Source organism: Branchiostoma floridae, chromosome 1 (assembly GCF_000003815.2).
Source record: "Branchiostoma floridae strain S238N-H82 chromosome 1, Bfl_VNyyK, whole genome shotgun sequence".
Classification (NCBI taxonomy): domain Eukaryota; kingdom Metazoa; phylum Chordata; class Leptocardii; order Amphioxiformes; family Branchiostomatidae; genus Branchiostoma; species Branchiostoma floridae.
In genome coordinates this window covers 33,338,341-33,351,722 of record NC_049979.1, presented here as the reverse complement: position 1 = coordinate 33,351,722, position 13,382 = coordinate 33,338,341, and the positions used below count along the sequence as shown (strand labels likewise).

Genomic DNA, 13,382 nt, shown 5'->3' with positions numbered 1-13,382 from the left:
AAAGATTTAAACTGCAAGGTTTTGACCAAAATGCTGTTTTTTTGTTTCCTCTCTCAAAATCCTGGTTGTTTGCCGGGTCTCGTAAGACTTAAAGGGCAAGATTTAAAAACAAACCTTCTTTGTTTCTCTCGGAACCCTGTATAATTGTTAAAAGCAGTGTCTGTAAAATATGAAATGTAAGGTTTTACTCTGAACCTCTGTGTTTGCAAATATCCGTGTCTGTAAGATGTAAGTTGTTAGATTTGGAAAAATCCCTACCTTTTTTCTCGGAACTTGGGTCTTTGGAATAGCCGTGTCCGTAAGATGTAAAATGCAGGGTTTTGCAGAAAATCTCATTTTTTTTTTATCTCGAAACCTGTGTGTTTGTAACAGCCTAGTCTGTTAGATGTTAAGTGCAAGGTTTAAAGAAAATCGAAAAATTTCCCTCGTAACCTGTGTGTTTGTATTAGCTGTGTGTGTAATATATAAAGTGCAAAATCCGAAAAAATTCTCCTTTTTTTCTTTTGAAAAATGTTTGTTTGTAAAAGCCGTGTTTTTTAATTTTTTTTAAATTCTGAACCTGTGTGTTTAAAAACGCTGTTTTTCGAAAATGTAATTAGGAGCAAGATTTGGAAAAAATAACTAATTTTTTTTTAAACATCAGGATACCTGTGTGCTTGTTATAGCCGTGTCTGAAAGATGTCAAGTGCAAAGTTTTGAGAAAATCCGATTTTTTTTTTCAAAAGAACCTCGTTTGTAAAGTACAAGGTTAGGTTGGGAGAAAATATTTTTTTTCGAGGAACCCGGATCTTTGTAATAGTCGTGTCTGTAAGATGGAAAATGTGTTTTTAGGAGAAAATCATTTTTTTTTCTAGGTACCTGTGTTTTTGTAATAGCCGCGTCTGTAAGATGTACTAAAGTAAAAGGTTTGAAAAAAATGCTTATTTTTTTTCTCTCTCGATACCTGTGTGTTTTTGATAACCGTGTCTGTAAGATGTAAAGTGCAAGGTTTAAAGAAAATGCCTTTTTTTTCTCGTAATCTGTGTGTTTGTAATAGCCGTGTCTTTAATTTGTAAAGTGCAAGATTTGAAAAAAAATTCTCCGTTTTTCCCCTCGGAACCTGTGTGTTTGAAAACGCTGTGTTTGTAAAATGAAATTAGGAGCAAGATTTGAAAAAAAATATAATTCTTTTAAGAATCAGGATACCTGTGTGCTTGTAATAGCCGTGTCTGAAAGATGTTAAGTGCAAGGTTTGAAAAAAAAAAATTGTTTCTCTCGGAACCTGTGTGTTTGTAAAAGCATTGTCTTTAAAATATGAAATGTAAGGTTTGAAGAAAATCCCCCTTTTTTCTCGTAATCCGTGTGTTTGTAATAGACGTGTCTTTAAGTTATAAAGTGCAAGATTTAAAAAAATAATCATCTTTTTTTTTCTCTCCTAATACCTGTTTGTTTCTAATAGCCGTGTCTGAAAGATTTAAACTGCAAGGTTTTGACAGAATCCTTTTTTTATTTCTGTCTCAGAATCTTTCTGTTTGTTATAGCCGTGTCTGTAAGATGTAAAGTGCAATATTTAGAAAAAAATCCTCCTTTGTTTCTCTCGGAACCTGTATAATTGTAAAAGCAGTGTCTGTAAAATATGAAATGGAATCGTATTTCTTTCTAGTAACCTGTGTGTTTGTAATAGCTGTGTGTGTGATAAGTAAAGTGCAAAATCTGACAAAAATTCTCTTTTTTTTTTTGAAATTGTTTGAAAAACCCGTGTTTGTAAGATGTTTTATTTACTCTGAACCTGTGTGTTTGTAATAGCTGTGTCTGAAAAATTTATACTGGACGGTTTTCAGAAAATCCTTTGTTTTTCTCAGAACCTGTGTGTTTGTAATTACCGTGTCTGTAAGATGTCAGTTGTTAGATTTTGAAAAATCCTGCCTTTTTTCTCGGAACTTGGGTCTTTGGAATAGCCGAGTCTGTAAGATGTAAAATGCAGGGTTTTGTGAAAATTTCATTTTTTTATCTCAAAATCTGTGTGTTTGTAACAGCCTAGTCTGTTAGATGTTAAGTGCAAGGTTTAAAGAAAATCGTCTTTTTTTTCTCGTAACCTGTGTGTTTGTAATAGCTGTGTGTGATAAATAAAGTGCAAAATCCGAAAAAAAATCTCCTTTTTTTTTTTTTGGGAAATTGTTTGTTTGAAAAACCCGTGTTTGTAAGATGTTTTTTACTCTGAACATGAGTGTTTGTAATAGCTGTGTCTGAAAGATTTATACTGCACGGTTTTGAGAAAATCCTATGTTTTTTTCTCAGAACCTGTGTGTTTGTAATTACCGTGTCTGTAAGATGTAAATTGCAAGATTTAAAAATAAAAATTCCTTTGTTTCTCTCGGAATCTGTTTAATTATAAAAGCAGTGTCTGTAAAATAAGTAACGTAAGGTTTGGAGAAAATATTTTTTTTCGAGGAACCTGGATCTTTGTAATAGTCGTGTCTGTAAGATGGAAAATGTATTCTTAGGAGAAAATAATTTTTTTCTCGGTACCTTTGTTTTTGTAATAGCCGTGTCTGTAAGATGTACTAAAGTAAAATGTTTGAAAAAAAAATGCTTATTTTTTTTTCTTTCGATACCTGTGTGTTTTAGATATCCGTGTCTGTAAGATGAAAACTGCAAGGTTTTGGGAAAATACTTTTTTTCTCGGTACCTGTGTGTTTGTAACAGTCTTGTCTGTAAGATGTAAAATGCAGGGTTTGGAGAAAATCCTCTCTTTTTTTCTCTGAACCTGTGTGTTTCTAATAACAATGTCTGTAACATGTAAAGCGTAAGGTTTGGAGAAAATAGTTCGTTTTTTTTTTCTCCGAACTTGTGTGTTTGTAATACACTCGTTCTCATTGAAATGTAAAAATTGCCTTTTTTGGTCGAAAAATAAATCGGCTTTATTTTCGGTGAAAACTACCAGGTTGTTTAGGAAAATTTCTCTTTTAACCATAGCCAAAAAATGGCAACTTATTATTTTCGGTCCAATTGGTAATACATTACAGGGCAGGTAACGAGCATTACATATGTATTGGCCTAAATACGAAGATATGTAGTCTCGACATAACATAAGTAGATTGAATGTACATGTTTTTGTCTTTTGTGAAGGTGTGCTAGATTTACTTGTGATCATAACCATTGATTTTTGTCTATCTACGCTATATGCAGGGCATGTCATTAGAAAACTAGAGTTCGACAAACAGATCTCTTCGCCAAATAATCATGCCTTTATTTAAGACTTTAAGGTTAAGGTCTTATTCATGTATTACTAAATAGTAGCATGAACTGTGATCCTCACAAAGCCAGAAATGCTCCCCAAAACAAGTCTGTGATCACAGATGACCTGGTACCATGCCTGGTCAATCAAAATTTCATGCCTTCCAGAGATTTTGTCCCCAGTGTAACAGCGTCCAGCTCACAAGCTCCTTCAGCAAAACATCTGTGTAACGGCTGTGTCTATAGATATAGGTCAAAATGATATAATTTTTTATGTATATAGAAAACAGTTTATTCCTATTAATTGGCCACTGATTACAACTAAATGCATCTTTCCATGTAGATTATTATCTAAAGTACCTTTCAGCCAAAAACAATGCAAACAAGTTTGAAAGTCCTATCATGGAATTCAGTGGATTTCTGTACTTTCCTCATTAATTATGCAAATTAGCTGTTGATTTGAATAATTAGCATTGCATTACGTAAGTCGTCACTTAGGCTATCTACCACTCAAAAATCACGACCACAGCATGTTCAGAACACAAGATGAAAAAAATTGAAGTTTTGCTGCAGTACCTTAGGAAGCCGCTAGGGGGCCCACTATCATACTCGACCTTTGTTGTTCTGACCCCTACCCACCTACCAAATATTATCAGGATCCTTTTAAGGCTTCTCGAGTTATGCATTACACAAACAAACGGACGCACACACTCGGCCCGCTACCGTCCTAACAGAAAATGATATGCCAACTATTTTCGAACACAAACTTCTTTTCTGCAAACGCTACTCAAATGCCAAATATCATGAAAATCCATACACAGATTCTTGAGTTATATGCTGTTGGAATGGATTTATGAACATTCCTCATTAATCATGCAAATTATCTGCTGATTTGCATAATAAGTATAACATTGTGTAAGTCATCACTCATTCTATCTACATACCAAAAATCCTGATGATCCGTCAACACATTCTTGAGTTATTCTCGTCCAAAGTTTGAAAGGAAATCGGTGCCTGCAGTTCCCAAAAAGCCGCTAGGGGGTCCAAACTTACAAGCACTTACTCTCTGTCCGAAGGGCTATCTACCACTCAAAAATCATGACCACAGCCTGTCCAGAACACGAAGTGTATAATCTAAAAGTTTTGCTGAAGTACCTTAGGCAGCCACTAGAGGACCCATTATCGAACTTGACCAAAAAAGTCGCTATCAAGGTGGGGAATACAACCTATGCGGTAAAGGCCAAAGTGAGCCAAAACCTACCAAGACCTGTCATCCTCGGACGTGACATCCCGAACCTGGCCAGACTGGTACAGACAGCTCCAACGCATAAGTTCGGTCAGGGACCCACATCCGCAGGAGACGGGAGGATAGCCTCCAATAACGGACCAGCATTCGGTCGCCATGGTGACGGAGGAGGTCGCGGTGGTTACAGACGTGACGGGGACTACGACAGGAGCAGCCGTGGATTCAGATCGAGCCAGTACAGTTACGATGGTCGTGGCAGATCGTATGGAGAGAGCCAGCGTGGCTTTGGCCCAGGGTATCGCGACGTCCACAACCATGGAGGCGGCCAGGGGCCGAAGAGCAGGAAAAGATATGGCCCGCCTGTCCGCACTAACTACCGTCTGATTGTTGAGAACTTGTCCAGTCGCTGTAGCTGGCAGGACTTGAAGGATTACGTGCGGCAAGCTGGAGAAGTCACCTTTGCTGATGTGCACAAGTAGAACAGGAATGAGGGGATTGTGGATTTCGTCACCTACCGAGACATGGAGAATGCCCGGCGTAAGCTTGACGGGACTGAAATCTATGGTCGTAAGATCAAACTGGTGAAGTCTTAGCCTGCATAAAGCACTACCGATATGGGGAAACAGCAAGGAAAAGGACTGATGAATATGGACTTGAAAATTGTAACTGCATGGAAAAGGACTGACGAATATGGACACTAGAGTAACTTTGCCTGTGGGAAAAAAACGTAGTTCTGAGTTAGTAGACATTTAACTTTGTATTAGATATTCTAGGCCGCCGACGTTTTGAACGGACATTTGAACTTAAGTTTGATGGCAGTAGTTTGGTAATGGTAGTAATTTGTTATGTTAATATCTGTAAAATGCATGCCTACAGGACTCACACTGCAAAAGGATGTTTCTTGGAGTAGTGATGATTGTAACGAGTGTATCAATCAAAGAAACGGGGGCAGATGTGACGGAGTCACTGTAATAGTTTTAGGCATGCCCAGGGCTAACTGCGCATGAGCAGAGAGGAGGGGTTGAGGAGACGAGAGTTCGGCAGTGTGAAGTCCTGCTATGTAGATTTAGAGGTTTCATGGATTAAAGAGCAACATCGGAACAACAGCGTCGGTCTATCTTGTGACAGTTATGTTAACAGCAAAAGCTTTATTACGAACTGACGAAAGGTAATTTTCAAGTGTGAATTGACTTTTGATTTGGGAATAAGTTTTAAGTTTGTTACAACTCTTTACTTCTTGTCGCCATCCAGAGAGGAATGCGTCTTTAAGAGGTTCTTTGAATATGTTTCCAAAGTGTTTGGCATCAACGGCAGGGTTTAACCAAACACTTTGGAAACCATTCCTGCACAAAATGTCCTGAACATGTATGATCCAATCTAGTTCTTGTTCAACTGCTGTGTCATATACCTTCTTTACAATTCTATCATTTGGTAGGGTACATAGTCTAAGCCAGTATTTCATAAGTTGTGTTGGTGTGTCAATATACAAAGGGAACATTCCTAATTCGCCTCTTATGGCGGCGTTTACAGAGCCTCTTGGGTCGCGTTCGGCCAGCGTTTTGTCTGTCTTCCTTGCTCTTTCCTTTAGTAAATGGACTCAAAATAATGTTCTCAATGCCACCAAGTACCTTGCGGATTGTAGGAGAGGTAAAAGACTTTGGTGTTGTGTAGTCTGTCTTGTTTACCTTTTCTTCTGTTGGATCTGCCATATTAGACTTCGGAGTTGTACTTTGGCTTGGGTTTCCATTGTTTTCCTGGCAGTCATTGTCAGCTACCGTCATGGCGAACGCCTCGTCGCCAGAACTGGTTTCCATTGTTTCAACGTTGTTGTCTAATATTCCGGTTCCTCCAGGTGCTGATTGTTTATTGTCATGTCCGCCATCTTGTCTCAGGGACTCACAGACTAGCTTATTGACAGCTTCTTTCACTTGCGGGAAAATACTTTCAACGTACCATTTCGAGCCTTTTCCGTGCAAGAGGATAGTGACAGTGTGATAGAAATGGATGGTTAGGACTTTGATACTGTCTCCTGATTTGGAGGGGTCTGTGACTGATAGCTGCATATCCTTGTTTGTTTTTTCAAGTAAACTTGTACCCAGTTTCACTTTCACGCGATTCATTGAAATAGGCTTTGTTGGCATCTATCCACATAGGTATGCGTTCTGGTGCTGTACGAAGTTTGAGACTGCATACCTTAGTTTTGGAGGCGTCCGTGTGGTCGTCTGTGAATTGCTCGAACTCCTGACTATTTTTGGTAGGTGTGTTCCACGGCTTCGTCTTGGCGTTTCCTGACCTGGTCCTGTACTTCTTTGTCTTGGGTTCTGGCTCCGGCATCGGCTCCGTACACTCCTCGGCATTTTTCTCTTGTCCCATGTTGATATGACACAAATGAACGATTCCAAAGTATAGCGTATAGGTAGTCTATAAGAAAACAGTCTAAATCAGTTGTATCAATCACTCTACAATACTAGTAACCGCTCTGAAGTTTACCTACAGACAGAGCTCGTGCGACGCGCGTCCTTTCATGGCCGCCATTGGGCTCCGCCATATTATATCCACCACCTTGATTTTTTGTTTGTGTTTGTCATATACGTGTTTGTAAGATATGAAATATAAGGTTTGGAGAAAATCCTCCTTTTTTTTGGAAACCTGAGACTTCGTAATGACCATGTCTGTACGATTTAAAAGACAAGGTTTGGAGAGGATTTTTTTTCTTCTCTGAACCAGGGTGTTTGTAAAAGCAGTGTCTGTTAGATGTATAGTGCAATGTTTGGAGAAAATCCTGTCATGTTTTTTCTGTCGATACCTGTGTGTCTGTAATAGTAGATTTTGTAAGTTTTAAACTACAAGGTCTTGAGAAATTCCTATTTTTTTCTCGGAACATGTGTAATTGTAATAGCCTTGTCTGTAAGATGTAAAATGCAGGATTTGGAGAAAATCCTCTTTTTTTCTATCGAGACCTGTGCGTTTGTAATTAATCCTACAAAAAACACTGCTTCATCTCTTCAATTCATCTTTGCAAAACGGATACTTTTCCAAAGAATGGTCACTTAGTCATATAGTACCAATACACAAGTCAGGTGATACCTCAGTCCCAGACAGCTATCGGGGTATCTCCATTATGAGTTGTCTGGGGAAATTATTCTCTTCCATTTTGAATACTCGTCTTGTGAACTATGAAGAACAGAACAGCCTTTTCAAACCTCAACAGGCCGGTTTTAGAAAAAAACTATAGAACGTCTGATAATCTTTTTGTATTAACTACTTTAGTAAGCAAATATCTCAGTCAAAATTCACGTCTTTACGCATGCTTTGTTGATTTTAGCAAAGCTTTCGACTCTGTTTGGCGAGAGGGTCTCCTGTTCAAATTAAATAATCTTGGAATAGGAGGAAACGTCCTATCAACCATAAAAGATATCTATTCCAAAACTAATAACTGTATCAAAACCAACAATCGTCTTACCGAAACATTTGTAACTAACTGCGGGGTTCGACAAGGCTGTAATCTGAGTCCAACATCGTTTAATTTGTTCATTAGTGATATAGTATCTGAATTTGATTACTTTTCTAGCAATTCTCCTATTCTGTACAACATGAAAGTGCCATGTCTTTTATATGCCGATGACTTGGTTATCTTCTCAGAATCCCAACAAGGTTTACAGTCATCCCTAATTAGACTAGAACAATATTGTAAATCCTGGAAGCTGAAGGTTAACCTGAAAAAGACAAAGGTTATTGTATTTACAAAGGGAGGCCGCTTACCGAAAGATTGTAGTTTTTTGTTTGATAATAGTGCTTTAGAAATAGTAACATCTTATTGTTATCTAGGTATTGTTGTATCCTCAGCTGGCACATTCAAAGCCAACAGCAAATATTGATACATCAAGGGATTGAAAGCTCTATTTGGAATTAGACAATCATTAGACAAAGCAGACGCACCATTATCAGTTAAAAGCAAACTCTTCGACACTTGTGTTAAACCTATTTTGTTATATGGATCTGAAATTTGGAGCTCATTCAAAAGTCCTAAATCTTGTCCTATTGAAACAGTGCACTTGAAATTTTGTAAACACTCACTTAATGTTCCAAAAACTGCATCTAACCTTGCTGTACGCGCTGAATTAGGGAGGTACCCTATCCAACTGGATGCCTCTCTAAATGCCATCAAATATTTCATTAGAATTCAACAGAATGTGCCAGCTGAGAGTCTGCAGGCAGACGGTCTCTTATGTCAACTTAATCTAGATTCATCAGGTACCAAATGTTGGGCATCTGGTGTTCGCAAAACCTTGGAGGAGTGTGGTTACCCTTTTGTTTGGCAAACCCGTAAGTCAACAGATCCAAACATGTCCCACCTAATTTCTGCAATCCACCAACGACTGAAGGATATTTATTTGCAGAATTTTCTAACCAACATTCATAATGATAATAAAGGTTTACGTGCGAAAAACAAACTCCGAACGTACAGACTACTGAAATCCACATACAATGAAGAGCAGTATTTGGAAATTACAAACATTCGGCATAGAACTACCATGATTGCTAAACTAAGAATCAGTTGCCACCGACTGCGAATTGAATCAGGAAGGCACAACCGCACTCCTCTAGAACAAAGAGTCTGCCAATTTTGTACCTCAAACATGGTAGAAGATGAAGTGCACTTCACTGTTGATTGCGATATGTATGCGAATGATAGAAATACTCTATTTAGTTATATAGAAAGTAGATTCCCTCATTTTAGACACATGAGTAGCACTGACAAGTTTATATTTCTCATGCGTTTTGACAAACCGACAATAGTGAAACCCATACAGACCTACTATTACCAAGAAGCGAGAAGAAGCCGAACTTTTGTGTTAGACTAGATTTGTGATACTTTTATATGTATAAATCCTGACTTGTTGTGACCTGTACTTAGCTCGGTTGGGCAAATTGTGCAATAAAGGTCTTCATTCATTCAATATCCATGTCCGTAAGATTGAAAATGAAAGGTTTGGAGCAAATCACTGGACCTGTGTATTTGTAATTGCCGAGTATGTAAGATAAAAAGTGCAAGGTTTGGGGAAATTCTTTTTTCTTATCTCGGAACCTGTGTGTTTGTAAACGCCGTGTCTGTAAGATTTAAAGTGTAAGGTTTGGAGAAAATCATCCATTTTTAAAAAAAAAATCTGGCCCTGTGTGTTTGTAATAGCCGTGTCTGTCAAATATAAAGTGTAAAGTTTGAAGAAAATCCTCTGTTTTTTTTTTCTACTGTAAACCTATGTGTTTGTTATATCCGTGTCTGTTAGATGTGAAATGTAAGGTTTCTCGGTTAAGTTCAGGTGACCCGGGCACGCTCGATTTGTGTTCGAGTTCCGGCGCGTGTCCCCTTGTCCAGATGTATTCGTAACATGTTCGATGATGTTCTATTACGTATTTCAAATAGAACGCGCGTTTGAACCTGTGGTTATTTGCGACTGTAAGGTTTGGAGAAAATCCTGTTTTCCTTCCCGGAACCTTGTTTTTTGCAAAAGCCATGTCTGTAAGATGTAAAGTGTAAGGTATTGAGTAAACCCTCCGGTTTTTATATCGGAACCTGTAAGTTGGCAATAGACGTGTCTGTAAGATGTGAAATGTATGGTTTGGAAAAATCATTCCTTTTTTCAGAACTTGGGATTTTTTTTATAGCCGTTTCTGTCAAATGTAAAATGCATGGTTTGGGCAAAATAATATGTTATTTTTCCGCTCGGAACCTGTGTGTTTGTAATAGCCGTGTCTTCAAGATGTAAACGGCAGTGGTTGGAGAAAATCCTCTTTCTTGTCTCGGAACCTGTGTGTCTGTAATAGCCGTAACTGTAAGATATGAAGTGTAAGTTTGGAGAAATCCTTCTTTTTTCCTCGGAACTTTGGTCTTTGTAATAGTCGTGTCTGTAAGATGTAAAATGCAAGGTTTGGGCAAAATCTTTTTTTTTTCTCGCTCGGAACCTGTGTGTTTGAACTAACAGTGTTTGTAAGATGTAAAGTGAAAGGTTTTGAAAAAAAATTCTGTTTGTATTACTTGGAATCTGGGTCGCTGTAATAGCAGTCTATGTAAGATGTCAAGTGCAAGGTGTTCTTCCTGAACCTTTTTATTTGTAAAAGCCGTGTCTGTAAGATGTGAAATGAAAGGTTTGGAGAAAATATTCGTTTTTTTCTTTTCTTTTTCAAAACCTGTGTGTATGTAAAAGCCGTAGCTCAAAAGTGTAAGATTTGGAAAAAAAAAACCTTCTGTTTTTTTCTCTGAGCCTTTGTGTTAAGAAAAAGCCGTGTATGTAAGATATAAAGTATAGGTTTTGAAGAAAATTATCGTTTTTTTTTTCTCTCGGAGCCGAAGTGTTTGTGATAGCTATGTCTGTAAGATGTGAAGTGAAAGGTTTTGAAAAAAACCCAACTCTGTTTTATTTATCTCGGAGACATGCAATCTCTTTTCTCGTGCCGTGTCTGTAAGATGTAAAGTGTAAGGATTGGAAAAAAAATCCTCTTTTTTCTCAAAAACTGGGTATTGGTAATGGCCATGTCTGTAAAATATAAAATTATAGGTTTGGGCAAAAAGTTTTTTTTTCGGAACCCGTGTGCTAGTAAAGGCATTTTCTGTAACAGGTAAAGTTGGAGAAAATGATCTGTTTTTTTTTCTTAGAACCTTGTGTTTGTAAAAGCCAAGCCTGCAAGATTAAAAGTGAAAGGTTTGGAAAAAATCCTCTGTTTTTTTTGTCTCGGAAAAAATAAGTTTGCAAAAGCCGTCTTTGTATGATTTAAGTGTAATGTTTGAAAATCCTCATTTTTCGGAACCTGTAAATAGTAATGTTTGATGGAATAACCCGTGTTTTATTTAGAAAATGTGTGTTTTTAATAGCCGTATCTGCAAGATTATAAACTGCATTGTTTGGATAAAATCTTCATGTTTTTGTCTTTCTGAGCCTGCGTGTTTGTAAAAGCCGTGTTTGCAATATGTTAAGGTTAATGTTTGGCAAAGAATCGATTTTTTCTCTCGGAATCTGTGTCTGTAATATCCTTGACTTGAAAATTCAAAATGTAATGTTTGGATAAATCCTCTGTTGTTTCTCGGAGCCTTGACAAGCTTATAGAGACTAGCAAGGTGTCCAGTTGGAAACATCTTGAATTGCGCTGGACATCACAATCTGTATCTCCACTTTTTTTTTACACTAAAAAACAATCGTGCCATTTAAATATTCGTAAACCTTTTCATTTATATATCAGGTACGTCGTGCGGTTATCTGTTAAATGTAACCATTAAAAGAAGAATCAGTAACAGGTAAGCTCCAGAACACATATCTAATCACAAAACCAATATGGAGCGGTGACTATGTAGAAAATCGGTATCAAGAACCCATTATGAGTTTAAGAGTCCAACCATGAACGGGATAGATGAGTTCTTATAACGGGCTGTTCGACACAATGGCATATTCAGTTTGTGTGAGTTGCGGGTGTGTCGTTCAGAAATGTTCAGCCTGTGTATTTTGAAAAGCCGTGTCTATAAGATGTAAAGTGCAATGTTTTTAGAAATCCTGGTCTTTTCCACGTTGTGTGTTTTAACTATCTGTGTCCGTGAGATGTAAAATGTACGTTTTGACGAAAATCCTGTTTTTTTTTCTCGGTACCTGTGTTTTTGTAAAAGCCGTGTCTTAAGATATGTGTAAGGTTTAGAATATCTTTCATAATTAGATATGCATAAATTATGCTAATTTTATGACGTCACCAGCTTAAATCCAAGACTGCGGACGGTATGGCCAGATCAATAGTAATTAGCTTTTAATCCCTTAGAATTTGTAACTATCAGGTATTTTTTCATCAAAAACTATCTAAATGAATATATTTAGTCCATTTCGACTGCCTTTTGTGATTACTTGTTGCAAAAAAAAAAAGCATTTTTCTAAAATTCAAGATGGTGGATGGTATCTTAAATGTGCATGACGTCATTTTATGACGTTATTATGACATCAGTGATGTTTCTATTTGCAACAGAGATCGTATCAAACCTTATCACTTTGTTATCTGCACCTTCTGTTACATTGTTATAGCAAAACTTGAAGTTTTCCGAGAATACCCTTTTTCATGGGTGCGGCCAATACAATCTAATTGAGTACGTCATAATTATGTCATATTACGTCATCGTAACGTCAAAAGTCTTATAGTTTTTTGATATTATGTCTATATCATTTCCTAAAATTGGGTGGCCATACGACACGTCGTTCAAGAGTTAGAGCACAGAAGTGGAGGGCCTGAAAAGCCGACAAAGATGACCCACAAAGCCAGGTCTGAATAGGGTTAAAAATATCCTGTATTTTTCTGGGAAACTGTGCAATAGTAAATACCTTGTCGGTAATATTAAAAGTGTTAATGTTTGGATAGAATCCTTTGTTTTTTTCCTCGGAAACTAAGTGTTTGTAATAGACTCGTTCTCATTTAAATATAAAAAATACTCTCGCCTGCCTTTGCGACATTTTACGCATATAATGTTAGTCAAAATCGCTTGTTCCTTCGTTTTTCCACTCCCCCCTGAACTGAATTGAACTGACTGTAATGTTTCAGAAAAGACCACAACATTCATATTGGTTGATAGCTTGGATTATGATCATAGCCACGGTTGGGATTTTACGCCCTAACAAATGCCTGTCTCCTGAGAAGAAACGAAAAATTTACATAGTAATTTATATAGTAGCAAAAATTTAAAGATTCAGTTTACAGAATGATAGTTCCCCAGCTCCCCAGACCCTTTGCCTGATCACATCAGATCACTACTGTCCCTGATGTTGAGGCTCTGTGAGGTGGTTTATGCCTTTCTCCAAATAACATATCAAGGGTACTTTTGGGCAAAACTTGGCGTAAGACGCCGCAACACACCTAGTCTGGCCAAACTGAGTCGTCACAGACCTACCTTCAC

General features: G+C 37.5%; 2 protein-coding genes across 2 annotated transcripts in view; both read left to right on the top strand.

The window, feature by feature from the left end:
• The window catches only part of LOC118410961 (homeobox-containing protein 1-like), a 1,064,572-nt gene that overhangs the window by 16,107 nt on the left and 1,035,083 nt on the right, over positions 1-13,382 (top strand). The window lies entirely within an intron of this gene.
• Positions 4,315-5,569, top strand: LOC118410995 (probable splicing factor, arginine/serine-rich 1). The gene has a single exon (XM_035812990.1). It carries the CDS (start codon positions 4,315-4,317, stop codon positions 4,939-4,941), a length of 627 nt encoding a protein of 208 aa, XP_035668883.1. The 3' UTR covers positions 4,942-5,569.